The following is a 19,203-nucleotide window of genomic DNA, read 5'->3' as shown; positions in this document are numbered from 1 at the left end:
AGACGGGCAGTTTGCCGATGTGTTACATCACCATTTCTATTAACAGCACTCAGGAAGGATTTGGAAACTGAGGACACTGATTGTTGAATGGTCCTTTTACTCTTAAGTCCACAGGACGGACACACAATGTCATGATTTTCAAAAACTGTCTGAAATGCGGACTCGACAGGCCACAGCACACTTTTCCACGTTCTGTCAGCCTATTATCATCTTTTAACAGTTTACCTGTTTACCTGTGGAATGCTGCAAACAGGTGTTTTTCAAGTATTCCTCAACTTTCTCAGGCTTGTGTTGCCCCTGTGTCTGAAAAATGTTGCAGGCATCAAATTTAGAATGAGAGTATAATTACAAAAAACAAAAAAAGTTAATCATCTTAAACTTTAAATATCTTGTCTTCACACTATACTGAACTGACTATAAGTTAGTAAGTATTTGAAAATCTTTGCGTTCAGTTTTTATTTACATTTTACACAGCAATCCCAACTTTTGGGTAATTGTTGTATGTAAAAAGTAAAACTGACAACTATTTATTTAACATTAAAAATGAAAAGAAATGATAAAAAAAATATATATATTTGGGGGCACAAGTTCGAAGGGGATTAGAGGAATAATGGGACACACAAACTGCTCTCCAATTATATAAGTAGGATTCACCCACCGGGGATCATGGGTATCTATTCAATTCATTGTTGAGACATTTCACTAAAAAACAAAACTGTCAGGCTGCTGACGGGACAAAATGAAAACAAGTTTCATCCTCTTAAGATCATTTAAGTTGTTCTAATGTCTGGAACAAAGTGTTGGACATACTGGTGACCTACATTCCCACCTACAGAGCTGTACTGTTGCAGCGACCGCTGCTACTGTGCAAATCCCCTCCTCTTTACTGTGAGACCATGTGGCCGCGCTGAACAGTTTCCGCCTTAAGTTGCTCATTCAGAAACACACATCACCCCCGCCCCCTGCTCTCTCACTCTGTCCCTCCTGCTCTTTCTCTCTCCCTCATTGTCACACAAACATCGCTCTCTCAGACCTCCACTCATGGGCTCACTCATGGGCTCACTCATGGTCAGAGCTGAAAAGAAGATTTGTCCTGGGGAGACTGGGGGATCCAGACTTTTATTTTCCCCTAAAGGCACCAGATGAATCCCAGCAAGAGCTAAATGGAAGCATAACACAGAGCCACAGACTACAGGCGTGAAGCGATCTTCCTCAGGTACTCTTTACCAATCCCTTTCCCTTAAGGTCACAAGCAGGCTTTTTCTGACTTTATGGTTGTCCTTTGTATGAATTGCAAGTGTAAACTACTGTGGCTTTGTTTCTTGAACAGGAACCAAATGGTATCTCAGTGACAGCTGGGCTTTTGTGGTTGCACTTGTGCTTGGCGCTTGTAGCTGTATTATGTAGGCCAAAGGTTACTGGCTGCGCTGCAGTGAGAGCAGCTATTTCCCTTGTTTAGTGCAACACCTCAGGTTGCTCTGTGATCATTGCTGCTCACACTGTCCAAAACAAATATATTTCTCTGGTGCAAATATTTGAGCAGATTGCAAAGTAAAAAAAAAGTCTTTACCTTGCTTACTTTGACGAAGTTGGACTGATAATAAATACACCAATTTCTTGCTGTGACTGTTCAGAAAATACAAGCTGTACTCTTAAAGGTCAGCATCTTAAATCCTAAAAGCAAAAGCAGACTCTGTGTATTACTCCTTTAAGGACCTCAAGGACTAGCAATAATCTGTGATACTTTTTATTGGCACCTTTTTATTAATCTCTGTCTCTTTTGTTAATCTTTATTTAAGTGACTCCCTGCTCTTAGTAATCTTATGCCTGTTCTTCACCCCATTTTAACCCACCATTTGTGACTTTTATTGTTTGTTTATTGTTTTTAATCTAGATTTATATGTGTGAGCATTTGGACACCCACACTTCTCCTAGGGGTCTGAATGAGTTTATGTATTACAATAAGGCTTGTGTGTGGTTTTTTTTACATACATGGTTAGATAATCAAAAGAGAGACAAAAAAAAAACACTGACCCACATTTCTCTGCAGTGGTACACTGGCATAAAAAATAGAAGCCAGTAAGTGACCAACAGCTATTCCTTATACTGCCAAGTTTCTCTCAATGTTTGGTCACATGTAGAGTAAAAATATTTTTTGTGGTTTATGAAAAACCACCACAAGTTTTTGCCAGCAGGTGCTCTTGGCACATGGGTTTGTTGAGTGTTGCCTTATTTTCTTACTCACTCGCAATGCATGTGAAGTCAAATCACTGCAAATCAAGATTGAAAATCTGTCAGTAGTAGTGGTAGTCTGAATCTGAGTGAATAAGAGAAGAGTCACAGCACTGTCTATCAAACAGCTGCAAACACTAGTTGATGTTACTTTGGCTGGCTAGCAAACATGAGCTTTCCGCCCGCTAACATTAACAGTGACCTGTATTTCAGTGCAGCAAAAAGCCTGGTAGAAGTTTCAAGTCTGTTTTATTGTAAGTAAAGAAGTACCTAATACACATTCTTTGTTACTTACTGAACATCAGTCCCAAATGACAGGCTCTTTCTACACATGCACCGCACCTGCATCATCATGTGCCGCTGCTCAGGGCTGGGGGCAGGGTAGGAGGCAGTGGATCTAACCACTGTGAGGCAAAAGGCAGGGGGTTTGCAGTCATTTGAAACTTAAACACACTAATAAGTGTCTATAATCTGCTATAAGTGCTATCTATCTGTCTAATTGCTTTCATTATTACTATAATTCAAAGTACATAGTTGTGTTTACAGGGATATATTAGAGGGACAAATCATGGGACAGGGCAGTCATGTCCCCTCTGTTACCCCTGACATTTCAGTCTAAGGGTAAAGACCCACATACAGCACCTAAGCTGTGAAACAGACCATAGGAAAGTAAAGTCACATATCATATCAATATCGTTTCACATCTTACTCTGCCAATTCACTATTCAATGAAAACAGAACTGTGACTCATTTTGGGTTGTAATCCTGTTTTGGAAAGGCTGATAAATTCCAATATCATGTTGCCTCAAGGGGCTTTAATGATTGGTCTGGGCAAGTTGCTCAACAAGTGTAATGACTTACTTCTTGTTTATTTAATTTTTATGGCTTGTTCACACTAGACGCTTGAGCAGTGCATGTGCGTGGTGTACCTGCTGGTTATTATTTCAGCATCCATATTAACAGGTCAGAGCGTCCACGTGTCCCGCTTGTGCAGCACTACTCACGCGCCTGTCAGGCTGCAGCCGCGCTTCATCTAGAGATTCGGCTCACCTGTTTTTTTCATGTGACACACGGTTCTCAGCAAAAATACAGACTGAAAATGATCTGACAGTCATATCAACATTATATCATACATATATATATATATATATATATTTATATATATATATATACACATATATATACATATATATATATAAATATATGTCAGCACCAGCACACCTCTCACTATAGTTCCATTGCCTACATCTGTGCAATATGTCACAGACATGAAAAAATTCGAGTGCAGGACAGTGTTATTTTTTCCTGCTCTCTTTTCTCTTCTCCCTCCATTCATCTCTCTCTCATTCCCTCTCTGAACAAAAGGGAAAATCACTGATTGCCTTCATGTTTTCTTCATGTTAGCATTAGGCTCATTCAAGATAAACTGCACCATCCTGGAAAGTACAACCACAGCAGGAGGTGACACACAGCTTCAGTCAAGTCAGACAGTTTCCAGCAGCCTTCAAAAATGCTCTCTAGGGCATATGATGTTTTTGTTGTTGCTCTGCAGATGACCACTGGGGCAAATTTTATTAGTTACAGTTGTGCCGTTGATATCACTTTATGCAATAGACAGTTCAAGTGAACAAATATTTGGGTGACATATAGTCTTGTGGTTAATGTAGTGTCTCCTTCAGTTGGAGAGATACTGAATCCCTACTGAATCTCTTCAACTTGTCCACATTTTCAAGCATTCATCATTCTGTGGCCAATGTTGTTTTGTTCAGATCTGGGGAGATCCAAATGTTAAGCATCATAACTGTATTATAACCCATGATTGAGATGTGACAACTGTATTTATAAGGGTTAAGTACGGTCAAATGATAAGTTTTGATTTGATTTGATTTGATTTTAATTTTAATTAGTTGGAGCGGTATTTGGTGGGATATTTGTCCGTTTTTACAATCATGTCAACAGACTATTTGTGTAAATATGAATGTGTTCATGCACAAAATGTCTGATTTAATGGGGACTGATGGTTTAATAGTAATTATATTTGAAAAAGCAAAATAAATGTCATTCAAAACAAGTTATTTATTGTTTATTTGTTAACCAATTTGCTACTTGTGCACAAAATAAGATATTTTCTGTACAAATATGAATGAATGAGACCCATTGTGAGTGAATCTACTCTTCGTATGGAGAGCAGCTGTCCTCCAGGACCACAATGACACCATTTATCAGACATGGACTCAGTAAATAATAAACATGGCAGTTACGCCATAAGCTGTTGCTCTGTTGATGTACTGTTTTTTTGCCTGGTTTGAACCTTACACCGAGGGGAGGAATTTCTCCAGTCGACAGGAGGAGGGAAACCAAAAACAACCAAAAATTGTGTCTTGTCTTTGAGAAAGACCTTGAATCCCTTTAATCTCTACTGGCACTGGTCTCATCTCTCACTTATGATGGAAGTGGACTGTGACAAAGATAATTTTAAGAGAGATATAAAAACATGACATGTTTAAAGCTGAGATATGATCAAATCAAACTAATTCATTCAAAGGCAACATTTTTTAAAGCATCATAAACGGAGAAAGACCTGATTATTGTTCTAGTATAGGGCAGATGTTCAAACAGTTGTTCTTTTTTAAATCGTATTAGTTGTTTTGTACCCCCTTGTATATAAAAAGTGAAGAATGAACATCTACCTCATGAGTCCTGTCTACACCAAGCCTTTGTGGTACCAGGCAGACCTCGCTCCACAAGGTCATTTGTTTTTAGCGACATTTATGGCAACATTCCTCATGTACCAGGAAATACTAGGAGCCTGCAGAGAATTGACATGATAAGGCAAATTGGCCTCCCATTTATTTGAATGTGACTTCCTCAAATAACTGCCATTCAATCAGTATGACAGACAACCTGTACACAGTAACTTCCACTTGCTCGAGTACACTGACATTTGACCAACTAGCTCTTACGTCTGTGCTCTAAAAGAGATGTATGAGTGTTTCACAAGCTCAAAAAGTCAGGTGGATTATGTCCTCAAATTTAAACACCGCACCTGTCTCTAGTCATGTTTTCTTGTTATAGTAATGTCAGGTAGGGTAAATGTTATATTTTTGGCTAATTCCCATGAGACAAGGCTCTCACTTAGATGAACCACTGCCCAAATCTACAACGAAAGTTTAGCAAAGGCTTGAATAATGATAAAATTACAAATATATTAAAGTCAAGTTGTTATCTTGTCTTGTTGTAAACTTTAAATTGAATTATGTTCAGACCAGACTGTGTATATTATCTTACAGTGCTGCTGTATCTTGATAACCATCTGAACCACTCCTTTCTATACCCACAAAGAATGTTCAGAATCCAGGTTGAGGTACTTACATGCCACAGTATCCTGGTTTCTCTTGGAGTACTCAAGGTAGCATATCTAGATTTCTCAAGGGCCCTTTCCAGGTTTCTGAAACCAGGATATGATATTTACATGTGTAAAACATAACCAGGATACTCCAAAAAACTGATCATAACCAGGATACTCAAGAGCATGTGATCACACTTCACAATCACAGTGAAATTATCCCTAACACACTTTGGAAAAGTTTTGAGCATCTCAGCACTTATAGATTTTTTACAGTAATGGCAGCACACATATTTTCCAGGCTGTTTACTTCGCTCCCACACCAAATCCAAAGCAGCTGCACAAAAGCAACATTGATGGAAGAATTATCCTCATGCCAACAAGCGCTGACCGTCTGTTGACCCATTACTGCAAGACTGCTGGCATTGTGTGGATGCTGAACATTGATATACAGTGATTAAGTGATGTCAATATTCCTGCATATGGTTAGAGATCATGTTGTTTATGCAGTCAATACTGAAAAAATAAATACTGAGAATGTGTTCTTTAGTCACCATAAAACCCACAAACAATAAAGTTATTAATAACCAAAGACTTTTTCCCTTTTAAATACGTAGTTAACCATACTGTGCAGTGCTAACATTGTACAAAAAAGTAGGGACGCTGTGTAAAATGTAAATAAAAAAAGAATGTCATGATTGGCAAATCATTTTCAACTTGTATTCAAATCAAAACAGAACAAAGACAAATTTATTGTTATTTATTGTTCTAACTGGTAAACTTCATTGTTCTTTGTAAACACACACTCATTCTGAATTTGATGTCTGTAGCATGTTTGAAAAAGGTTGGGACATACATTAGTATGGTGGTCTGTGAGTTCCCATGGCACATCTGTGAAGGCCCCATAAATGCTTAAATGTACATACAGGTTTTATAGCAACATATGCTGCCATCCAGACGACGTCTTTTTCAGAGACAATGCCAAGACACATTCTGCGTGTGTTAAAACAGTGTGGCTGCTAGACTTACTAGACTGGCCTGCCTGCAATCCAGACTTGTCTCCCGTTGAAAAGGTGTGGAGCATTATGAAGCACAAAATACAACAGAAGAGAATTTCACTTTCAAAACTTCAACAAGTAGTGTCCCCAGTTCCCAAACACTTACTGAGTGTTGTTAAAAGAAAAGATGATGTACTTGGATACCCCTATAGCTCATCATGGACTGAGGCATCAGTCCTCTGCAGCGGCCGCCTGTTTGACGGCCGCTGCTTTGACTCCCAACTGCAGCCCATTTGCTGCCGGTCATCCCCTCTCTCTACCCCCTTTCCTGTCACTTTAGCTGTGAACTGATGTGTTTTTGGACACACGGGACTGAAGTATCTCCCTCTGTAAGAATCTACTCTCATTAGAAATCCCACTGAAACTCATATCCAAGCAGAACTTTATTCTTCTGTTAACTCTTCTTCAATTGCAGTGCAATGGATAAGCAATTTGGTCCAGAGGTCAAGTTCACTCTTGATGTGGGCACACACAATACCCTGACCAGAGGGCAGTGGTCCAGCAAAATTGAATTCCTCTTGGCTGTCGCAGGACAAATCATAGGCCTTGGAAATGTGTGGAGGTTCCCTTATCTGTGCTACAAAAATGGAGGAGGTGAGTTTTCTTATATTCAAAGAAATCAGGAACAACAGTGGAAGATCCAAAAGTACAGGATGTGTAAAACTCCAATATGATGGCCACAAGAAATAAATATTGAGTTAAGATGAAAAGCTGCTGCAGCATTTTTTTTTTTCATCACAGTAATGTTTGCCAATGTATTATCAGCAAAAACCTAATTTCAGAACAATTTGCCCAGCGCCAATGTGTGCAACTGAAGACAAACAAGTAAACAGACAAAATACAAGTAAATGAAGAAAACATCTCTAACACTGTGATAACACGTGTTGCATTTAGAAAAAAAACGCTGCATGTAGCTAAACAGAATCTAGCAAATCAGTTTAACAACACAGGTGTCATAAAATGCAGCAAATAAAGAAAACACAAGCATATTTAGACGTGCTATGAGTTGAACACAATAGAAGTTTCCAAAGGCATCTCAAATTTGACAAACATGCTCAACAGTTTGAGGTTACAAGTGTAGTAAAAGCTGTCATTGTCCTGCCTGTGGCGCACAATGCAAGGGGAGATGGAGAAACATTGTGCTGCTGCCAGAGGAGTGATGACTAAGATTGCAGCACACATGGAAATAAATTACAAATAATGTGTACATTTCTCTCTTTCCCCTTAGTGGCCTGAACAATGTACAAGATTGTACTAGTTGCTCAACTTATATATTAAATATTTTGAGGCATATTGAAGGGGAACACACAATTTTTAAACACTTGAAAGCCCATTGTTTTGCACCTATAATAAGTATTGGTTCTATGTCACAATACCAAGACACTGACAAACAACAGTACTTATATTTTATTCAGTAATCCCTAGATATTAGTAGGGGCCTGTCATTACCATCCCTACCCAACTCTACACCCATGGGATATAGGGTCAGCATCTCAGTGTCATTTTTATGAATCACTAAAGGCTTTGAACCTACAAACAACTAATGTAGTTTGCCTTTTCCATTTTCCCAAGGTGTGTTCTTCATTCCTTATGTGTTATTCCTCTTCACCTGCGGCATCCCCCTGTTTCTCCTGGAGACGTCTCTTGGTCAGTACACCCAGCAGGGAAGTATCACCTGCTGGAGGAAAATCTGTCCCCTTTTTGAAGGTAAAGATCTACATTTACAGGCAGAGTATCCATATGAAATCAAATGAATGTGTATTTGAATGCAAAAGATGAAATGGCTAAGGTTAAAAAAAAATAGAACATGTGACGTTAAATGATTAAAGGGACAATCTGTGATCTAATTATTAACAAAATAGTGCCACCAAAATCTGCAGGTTGAAACCTGATATTAATCTGAAATTGATTGATTTGCCTTTCATTATTAAATTTTAGTTGAAAAGTTTTTAAATGACTAGCTGGGCCTTTAAGACATAAAGAAAACTGTAAATAACAGGCACAAACTAATTAAATACACACATTTTTACAGAAGCTGCAGTCAATATCAAGTATCAGTCATATCAAGGAATGGGATATTACAGACAAAATGTGTATCTGTTCAGATCTGATGAATTATGTAATGACAATGAGTAAAATAAAACTTACAAATGAGTCTGAACAAGTCTGTATACTAACAATATTTGAACATTTGTCACAAATGACTGAGCCATGTTGAGGGTTTGACCAGTTTCTATGTTTCACGTCTGCCTGAGCAGAGAAATTATTAAAAGTACAGTTTATTCACCCAGGTTCTCTTCTGAGAAACCAAACAAGCTGCGTCCAGTTTTTCATCTTTGACAAGGTTTCCACAGGTTAAATATTGCCTCCTGTGAACTACTGAGGCCGAATGATTTACAGATTTGTTTAGTCATGCACACATGCAATGAATTACACATATCTGTAGTAAATCAGCAACAGAAGAAAAAGAATACTTCGCTTTGCCACAAAAGTAAAAGAAAAAGTATTATGAACATATAAAGTGATACTGATGGCCTTTAAATTATATTATTAAAATATACAATTAATTTATTGAGAGGATTGACAGTGACTCTTCCTCCAAAGAAACATCACCACATGGGTATCTAAACAAAACATCACAGTTTGATACATTACAGCCAATTAAAGTAGAGCACATTATACATAATAAAACAGCCAACTATGAGCATCGCCACACCGGTATCTTTATTTAAGTGAATCACCCTCATGTCATACATCAATACCATGATAATAAAGATACAAAAACAAAAGAAGTGCATCATAAAAACAGCATACTGTCAATATTTTAGACACTCTGCAAAATTTCAAGCGAGCTTCATTTGGCTCCTCTGTAGTTCATAACCTGATTATAAACTCAGTCAAGCAACTGACACATATATACTGTAATATTTTCCTATTTCAGAAAATCTTCTAGTTTGTATTATTTGTATTGTTTAATAAGTTTTGTTAATAATTTGTTACTAACATGTTGAACACAGGTTGTTACTTTAGCATAATCCAAAACCTTTTGACAGCTATAATTATAGCTTACTTCCAAGTGTTGAGCTTTTTGTTTCTTTCTTTCTTTTAGGGATGGGGTATGGCAATGAGGTGGTTGTTTTATACTCCAGTATCTATTACATCATTATATTGGCGTGGGCTTTCTTGTATCTCTTCTTCTCTTTCAACTCTGAACTTCCCTGGGCCAACTGCAGAAACACCTGGAACACAGGTAGGTCCCAGTAGGTAAACACACATGCACACAAACAAATGTGAATCTTTAATGCAATAAGACTCGTTGCATTTGTATGCATTATTTTTATAGGTGTCATATTACTGGGTATTTTAGAGATTAATCAGAGTTTGGGCTCTTTGGCTCTTTTGGCTTTGGATCTGTCGTGGCCCAAGTCCTGGCTTGGTGTTCACTTCACACTATGAAACACACCTAAAGATTCCCTCCCGACACATCTTAAGACACTCAAAACATAAATAACAACTTGTGTAAGATATGATTTACCATAAACAAAGTTTACTTAAAATGATCAACATTACATCAACTCTTTCTGCCTCAAAGAAAAATGCAGCATCTTTGAATATGCAAATACTGTTCATTTCAAAAGTTTCTTCATTCTCAGTGTTTTCTCCATGCATGGAAGGTTGCACGTTTCACACTTGTCACACCCTTGTAAATTGCATATGGAACCATGAATGAGCTCCAAACCAGTTTTACAAGATGCAGATCTTAGGCCAACACAAAAAAACATTCCTCCTTCAAATATGAACTTTGAATAGTGTCATTAATAGAGTATGCTAAATGGAAATGTCTCCCATTATGTTTTTATAAGTAAAAATAATTTATGCATATAAAATTAAAAAAACTAGCATATGTACATGCATGAATTCAAAAAGGAGATATTCACCATAAGTACAATATTGTTTCTTAATTCAACAAGAAATGATGCTTAAGGGTTGATAGCTTTTTACAAAGGAATTCAATAATGTATATGTATCTGTCCTTGAATGCATCCTATGTCCCTTTACAACACAGCGACCTGTGTGGAGTTTGATCGAAGAGGTGATTATAACTGGACTGCACCTGAAAATGCGACATCACCAGTGAGAGAGTTTTGGGAGTGAGTATGAATCAAAACTTTAAATATTATCTGAAATAAACTCTGAAAGTGACATTTGTGAATTATAAATATTAAAATGTGATTTGCAGGAGAAGAATTTTGAATATCACAGGAAGTATCCACGAGTTGGGCGGCGTGAGATGGGAGTTGGCTCTGTGTCTTCTGTTGTCCTGGATCATCTGTTACTTTTGTGTCTGGAAAGGAGTGAAGTCCACCGGGAAGGTAGGACAAGGACGTTTATACATTGAAGGCCCATGCAAACTGTTAAAGAGCAACATATTATTGGAATAACAAAACTTTTGTCAGACAACATTATTTTCTATCCTTCAAAAACTCTGCGATTACATGCAGTAGACAATGTTAAATATTTAAGAGGAAGGATGGACCAGGCTTGTTATTACTACTCTAATCATATTTAAGAGCATGTGTGTAGGAGCCATGAATGAGTTTGAAGGGATTTTTCTAGGTGTGTTGGTTTAAATATTGGTGTTTGTTATTGTTTAGGTTTGCGTGATCCTGTTGATGAGGGAATATGTAGGTCAAGTGGATATGGGCGGGGGATGTTAACTTAATATAGGCACCTGCTCACCTTTTTTGTGTGTGTGGCTAGAGTGAGAGAGGGTGAGCAGGGTCGCCTTATTTTTTGTTGACCGCTATTTCCTTCAATCGCTCTGATCATTTTGATTATGAGTTTGTGCACGGTATCGTAAGTTGATTATTCTTTTTCGTTAATAAAAAGTTAAATATATTTTTCGTATCTCAGTGATTTTTTTTCCATTAAGCGTGTCAAACAAAGTGGAAGGCACGGCCTCTCAGCGACTCTTTGTTCTTTGAGGTCGCTACAATGCGTGTGATGTTCCAGTACAAAGTTTATGATTTAACTATTACCCCGAGGTCCAGAGAGAAATATCTCAACTATTAAATTAATTTCCATGAAATTTTGGCAAATATTGGTGGTAGCCAATAACTTTCGTGATAGCTGGACCTTTCCTCAGGCGCCACCACGAGGTTCTTGTTCCTGGTTTGAGTCTTTCATGTCATCCTCAAGATCACTTTGGTGATCTTGCGCCATCATTAAGTCAAATTTTCAATTTGTCCAACACTTTGGTTCGTTAGACATAAGACACTTTATTTGCCAGTGAAGCCATACAACAAAATTATGTTTGGTAAGGCAACATTCAGACACAGTTAGCCCTTGTGGTGATTAGCTTCAGGGTTGTATAGTGGTGTGGGATTGTGCAGGGTTGTTTGTGCTGAGAACATAACCACTGTGAAACAATCAGAAAATAACTTTTGATTTCTCAGATTCACCAGCTTTCTCACTACCAGCGACTCCTCTCCTCTGCCTACTTTCTATACTATAACGGCACTTGAGTGAGGCAGGTAAACAGTGCAAACAGTGCAGTATAAAATTGTTTATATTTCTATATATTTAAAATTTCTTATTCAAATTCTATATATACTCTTCAGCACACTGAATATCATACAGTACATGATATTACTAGTAAAAGTCTTTATAAAAAGGTTGTGCAACAATTAAATAGTTAAAAACAATACAGAGACATGTGAGCATGAATTAGATAGATTGCATTCTTGTATGTAATGAAGTTTTGGAGTGCATTAGCAGCAGTTAGCGGTTGGTGAGGCAGGGGTGCATGGATGAGGGAGGTTAACTTGGCAATATTTACAGTCAGCTGTACAACTGAAAGCACTGAGCTACTGCATCTGCACCGCCATCATGGATTACACAACAATTTATGACCACAAACCTAAACAAACTACGGACATTGCCTTGTGCCTATGCTTTGTGATTTGTGCTTATCAACAAACATCAGCATGCTAATAACAATACTGTGACTATGAACGTCTGTTAACACAGATATCAATGGCCACAATTTTACAACAAACAACCCCTCTCTCCCTCATTGCACAGGTAGTTTACTTTACTGCCACATTTCCATATGTAATGCTGGTGGTGTTGCTGGTTCGCGGACTCACGTTACCTGGGGCCTTTGATGGGATCAAGTTCTACCTCTACCCAGATCCGTCACGCCTCACTGACCCTCAGGTACAAGCATAAATAACTACTCCTCTGTTTTAATATATGGCTCTACTGAAGCTACTGTCTCTTCAACCCTCATATACCCACATATGAAATGTAGAAACGAAGCGTCTGAGCACCTCTTGTGGAGGTTAAAGAAAAATCAGAGCTTGCGAGTTTGAAAGGATTGGTTACTTATAAATGTTATAAATGGTGTCAGGAAGTTCACAGTAAATATTTGCAGGTGACTGTTGGCTGATATCATAACGGTGTAAAACATTAGCAGTTATTCATGAGGTGGTTCTGAAGAAGCTGTAATTTATTGTATATGAAATGATGTCTTTTATTTGTCTTGCAGGTGTGGATGGATGCTGGCACACAAATATTTTATTCCTATGCTATTTGCATTGGGTGTCTAACTGCACTTGGCAGTTATAATAAGTACAACAACAACTGTTACAAGTAAGTTTGATGTAATATCTATTGTGTATTTCTCAGCTTGGATACTGTTGATATACAAAACACACACAAGTAGAAAAAAAAATCCAACAATGTTGTCCAGTTAGCAGCTTCAACAGGCCAGTGAAAAACACAGCTGTGGCTATCTGCATGCTCTATTGCTAAACCGATGCTGGAGGTCCGGCAGCAACCACCACACACTCTGTCTATTCATCAGTGGAATCACTGCTTCTTAGAGATATTATCAATGGAGCTCTTGGTTGCTAGGATGTTGACAGGCCAGGGTATGATCTAGGCCAGCAAAGCAGCAAGAAACATGTTACTGTATGGATTTTTTTGTTTTATTCTGTTTTTTATTTACTGCAGAAATCTCATATTTCTAAAAAAAAAAAAAAAAAAAAACGGTGTGAAATGAGGGTTTTTATACTAATTAAATGCGGCTTAGTCAAAGTTAGTGGAGTCTTTTTAATACTTTTTGTAAAGCTATTTGTAAAACCCACGTGCCGACATGAAGGGTGGCCAATAGCAATGATTTCTGAAAAAAATAAAGATGTCAAAATATGGAGATAGGAGATTTGTGCCTGACAGTGACGCTATGCAACACACTGTTACACACAGGAAATATCTTGCATGTATAGGGGTATTTTGAAGTAGACTCATGGAGAGGAGGTAAGTCAGGGTTTAGGACCTATCAAGAGTACAGATGTGTACTTTGTTTTACTATACTGTGTCCTTTACTGTCTCAGTCATAACAGCGTAGCTGTATTCTGATGTGTGTATTGTAAAATGTTCATTTATGAATTTACTAAGACAGGGGAGAATTTTTTTATTTTTATTTATTTTATTATTATCTGTTTTAATTATTTGCCTGTCTATCAATGCCGTGGTATACGTATGCATCATGTTATTGACAGAGGTTATTTTTTTACATAAACCTGCAAACCTATAGGGGGAAAAAAAGAAAGTAGCTGCTACCAGTTATGATCATCAGAGACACACATGATCTTTTGTTATGTTCACCAGAACATTTAAGCCTCTTCAATTCCCATTTGAAGCAAAATATTTTATTATTTCATACAAAGAGAATCTCAACCTGTAGGAGTAGTTTCCTCCAGAAATATATTTTGGTGATTCTAGTTAAAGATATTCCAGAGTCATGCAAAAAATTTAAATAGCCTTGTCATGCCGGTTTAGGATGTGAGTCACAACTACGGTAATGATAAAAATAAATTTAATACAAACTAATGGAGTATAAAATGTCCTTTTGTCTTTTTATTTGAAGGGACTGTGTGTACTTGTGCCTTCTGAACAGCGGGACCAGTTTTGTAGCTGGCTTTGCCATCTTCTCTGTACTGGGATTCATGGCACATGAGCAGCACACAGACATATCTAAAGTGGCCGAGTCTGGTGAGAATACAGAACATGTTAAATCCTGGAAGTAATGAACCATCAATAAATGAGGGATCATTGTAGTTTTAGTGGAAAAAATTGACTCCGCACTTAAAGAATAACTAGATGTCCGTAATTTGTTTTCTCTGCAGGTCCTGGCTTGGCGTTCATTGCCTACCCTCGAGCAGTCGCCATGATGCCTTTTCCTCAGGTCTGGGCGATATTCTTTTTCATCATGATCATCCTACTGGGCCTGGACAGTGAGGTTAGCTGACTCTTAATCATGAAATAAAACTATGTAATGCTGATTTTTCTTTTGTGCAGGATCGTCTGGACAAAAGACACAGTAATAAGCATTTTCTTCCATTTATGATGCTTACAGTCTTTATGAAATTTGGCTGTTGAACTTTAGACCTTGGTTTTAGGTCTGTGGTTGTCTTACAATTAAAAACTGATAAATTTATTACCTCAAGTGTTGGGTAGTGTTACTTTTAGAAGTAACTTGTCACATTACAAGATTACTGCCATTACAAAGTAAACTGTTATGTTACAGTGTCACATACTGAGAGAAGTAACTTGTTAAAGTACTTTTGCCTCATCAGATGTCATCATGGAGAATTAGCTCAACACATACTCCAGAATTTCATAGACTGTCCTCTGTCTCTAAAGCAAAAAAATCATCCTCAGAATCTCCTGTCGTGGCTGTTGTGGTAGTTCTTGCAGAGATGGAAATTCAGTAGAATTGTATCATTTGAAAATGCAGCTAAATAACTGAATACTTGAATTGAACATTTTATGTTACAATAAAAAAGTAATGTAAGTACTCTAACAAGTTACTTTGTCGTGCTTTACCCCCAACGCTGATTACCTCTACCTAATGTTGTGTTAGGGATCCTGTTTGTTTGCATGTTTGTCTGTCTGTGTGTGTAAGTTACCAAAATACTTCAAAAAGGAGCCAACAAATTTCAATGCATTTTGATAATTTCATCATTATCACAAACTACTGCACGTACTAATGCAAAAGTCAGGCTCATGTATCCCATGATTTTTTGTCATTTTCTGTATTTTGATGCAGATCTGGATGCAGACTAAAAATTTGTAACCTTTATCATTGTCAAAATATAATTTGATTAGAGGATTGTGCAGCCTTGGCAGAGGTATGCACTCTCTTGAGTACTTATCATTAAATAATCTCTGCAAAGTTTGAATGTCTCTGTGCAGCATGTGTAGATTTATTGTGTAACTGGTGTGTGTTTCAGTTTGTAGGTCTGGAAGCGCTTGTAACAGCAATTTCTGACCTGAATCCTTCCTTCTTCCACGTTGGCCATCGACGTAAACTTCTCCTGCTTGCCATCAGTGTTGGTAGCTTCTTCATCGGCCTTGTGATGGTAACAGAAGTAAGTAATGATCTTTTTTTCTTATGTTAAAAGGCACAAACGCAACAGCTAATTGCGGTCTCGTCTCACATATAGGGTGGACTGTACATCTTCCAGTTGTTTGACTACTATGCCTGTAGTGGGATGACTCTACTTCTCTTTGCCATACTGCAGTCTGTCTGTATCGGATGGGTTTATGGTGAGTAACAAACAAGAGGAATGTCTGTGGTTTCTTTACTGTGATGTTGAACTCCCTCACCAGAGCTTTTCCATCTACTTACAGGTGCAGACCGGTACTATGAAAACCTAGAGGACATGATTGGTTACAAGCCTCTGCCCCTGATCAAATACTGTTTGAAATATGTTACTCCAGTAGTATGTTTGGTGAGTTCCAGTTGTAGTTTATATGTCCATTGACCATTAGCTAAACTGGTTCCTCCTTATGCTGTTGCAGATTTACCACCTGAAAAACATAGTGGTTTGGAAAACAATCATCCCTTTTTTTTTTTAGACATAAATAGACTAGAAAAAAGCAGTAGCTGTAGCTGTCTAGCAAATTAGCTAACAGTAGCCCCATGACTAAGCTGAAAGCACCATGAAGCTAAGCAATCTGTAGCTTCATGATTGAGTTGAAAATGCCATGGAGTTAAACTAAAACAGTTGTTCCATGAGCATGTTGCAAACACCGTGGAGTTAAGCTTTTTTGCACATTATAAGATAATAAAAATAATAAGTTAGAACATTGAGCAGGAGAGGTTGGGATCCAGAAGAGGCTTATGAAGATACCTCCCCTCTCATGTAAATAACAATGATCATACCTCAAAGTCTCAAGACTAAGTAGTGACATAAAATTGATTTACAGAAGTGAATGTTTACAAGATGCACCACAATGAGATCCAAAAAGTGCTGCATCCTTGCTAATTAATGACCTTCTTTTTTTGAACGAGAATAATGTTGATGTTGATGGCAGTGATGTAAGTAGATTGTTCCAAAAAGATGGTCCTTTGTATTTCAAGGTATATTGATCAAGGGAAGTCTGACGATATGGAAGATGAAAGTCCTAAATTCTCAAGGTCCTATGTTCTGTGGGTCCTATGTTCTTAGGGTCTTAAGTTCTCAAGGTCCTACTTTATCAGGGTCCTATGTTTTTAGGGTCCTAAATTCCTAATGTCCTGCATTCCCAGGATGCTATATTCCCAGGGTCCTATGCTCTATGCTAATCCCTAATCCTAATCCATTAAATGCAATATAGTGCATAATGAACATACAACCTTGGGATGATATGACATTGGGAACACAGGACTGTCACGTTCCCATTATGCCATACATATAGAAAGCTTTTAAGATGAGAACTAACCAATGCGTGTGATGAACGTAATCAGCACAAACAGCCAACAAGTTTGGCTGAGGGCGCTGAAGTGTAAACTTCCCCAAATCCAATAATACATTTTCTAACGTGGCCTGTTCCCTAGCCTTGAAAATTATGCTATAACTGGAGGTAGAAACGAGCTAGACACGCCAATGATTGTATCCTATATCAGAGCAAAACATCACTCTTATGACAAGCCTATGGAGAAACTCAGTTTGACAAACCACCTACACTGTAAGGAGAGGGGTTTAACTAACGGTCAACTGAGGATTACAGCATTTTAACTGTTTCCAAGCAAACCATGAACTAATCAACGTTTTTCAGTGAAGTTTTCTTTGTCATTTAACTGTCATTGTTAAATTTTAATGTTTAATGTCTTCTCAAGACATTTAACTGCTTTCTCCACAACTGTTTTCAGGGAACATTTGTTTTCTCCTTGGTCAAATTCACTCCTCTGAAGTTCAACAACACAATTGCTTATCCATGGTGGGGTTATGCTGTTGGGTGGTGGTTCACTCTCTCCTCTACACTCATGGTTCCTCTCTGGATGGTCTACAATGTGAGCATCACCTCCGGTACTCTACGACAGGTTAGCTCTTTGTTTTGGTCCACATGCCACCAAAAAGCTATGTGTTTTTTATTTATTTGTATTAAAACCTATATTTTTCTTTCTCAGCGGATCTCCATCTTGTGTACTCCAGCTGAGGAACTTTCTTTGAACAAATCAGAGGAGAAAACTCATGAGCTCTTCAACTTGACCTCTTCTCCTGACAGTATGATGTCAGGAGAAGTGACAACAGACAAACTGGAGCAGAATCAGATATACTAAACAGCGTGAAGTGTATGGAGAAATTTCTCTTCAATCCAGCGGTACTCCACATCCCTTTGAAATCAGTGTTTCCCAATCTTTTTGTTTGTGTTTGACCATTTAAATCAAAGCAAAGTCTACTTGTGACCCCTGTCACTGTTTGCAGTTAGATGAGACCAAAGACCTATTTTGAGCATAAGAAATCTATTTTGTGCAGAAGAAATATGTTTGTTTTTTTTCTGCTGTCTAATCCTCTTACTGTAATAATAGTAATCTTGTCACCCCACAGATTTAACTGAACTCCTGGTTGGGAATCACTGTCTGCATCAAACTTATTTTTATTTTACTTAAGTAAGCACTGTAAAGTTTGAATCCTGACTCAATAGAAATACCTTCAAGAATATGGTGAAGTGAATGCAAGCTCAAGGATCCACCTACTGTAGGGAAACATTTGTTTTTGACTCTGGTTTCTGAGCTTCCAGCCATATTTCATGGTCACGACACATGTCAACACCTGAGCTCCATTGTTGATAGCACTGACAGCTATTGTATAGGGCTGCAACTGATGATTATTTTCATTATCAGTGTTGTTTTTTATTATTTGTTTTGTTTTTAAATGGCAGAAAGTAGTGACAAATGGACATAGCAATTTCCTAGAGCCCAAGTCGATGTCCTCAAATGTTACAACAAAGACATTTACTTTACAATAATATAAAACATACGCAAATCTTAACCTTGAGAATCTGGCACTTTTGCTTGTTAATGACTTTTAAACAATTAATCATTGGCAGATTAGTACTCTGTCAATCAGCTAAAAATATTTGTCACATAGATGTTTCAGCTCTACTAGCAAGTGGGCCTTTTATCTTCATGAGCCAAAGGTCATGAATGAACATCCCTGCTTCAAACTGATTTTTGATATGTTAACTTGTTACTTATCTAATGACGTATATTGCAAATATGTTTTTTTTTCT

General features: G+C 37.7%; 1 protein-coding gene across 1 annotated transcript; it reads left to right on the top strand.

Annotated features, from left to right (window-relative positions):
- Positions 1-1,054: 1,054 nt before the first annotated feature.
- slc6a22.1 (solute carrier family 6 member 22, tandem duplicate 1) lies at positions 1,055-18,889 on the top strand. The gene is made up of 15 exons (XM_084735271.1): positions 1,055-1,216; positions 7,052-7,230; positions 8,209-8,343; positions 9,746-9,886; positions 10,703-10,787; positions 10,877-11,009; positions 12,721-12,855; positions 13,187-13,290; positions 14,570-14,694; positions 14,829-14,941; positions 15,936-16,073; positions 16,149-16,251; positions 16,336-16,436; positions 17,840-18,010; positions 18,098-18,889. The coding sequence occupies exons 2-15, from the start codon at positions 7,056-7,058 to the stop codon at positions 18,248-18,250; spliced, it is 1,812 nt and encodes a 603-aa protein (XP_084591397.1). The 5' UTR covers positions 1,055-1,216; positions 7,052-7,055; the 3' UTR covers positions 18,251-18,889.
- The last annotated feature ends 314 nt before the right edge of the window (positions 18,890-19,203 follow it).

The sequence above is a fragment of the Lutjanus erythropterus genome, chromosome 2, assembly GCF_056507025.1.
Source record: "Lutjanus erythropterus isolate fLutEry1 chromosome 2, fLutEry1.hap2, whole genome shotgun sequence".
Taxonomy (NCBI): domain Eukaryota; kingdom Metazoa; phylum Chordata; class Actinopteri; order Lutjaniformes; family Lutjanidae; genus Lutjanus; species Lutjanus erythropterus.
Note: the sequence above shows the minus strand (reverse complement) of the source record. Positions and strands in the feature narration are given on the sequence as shown.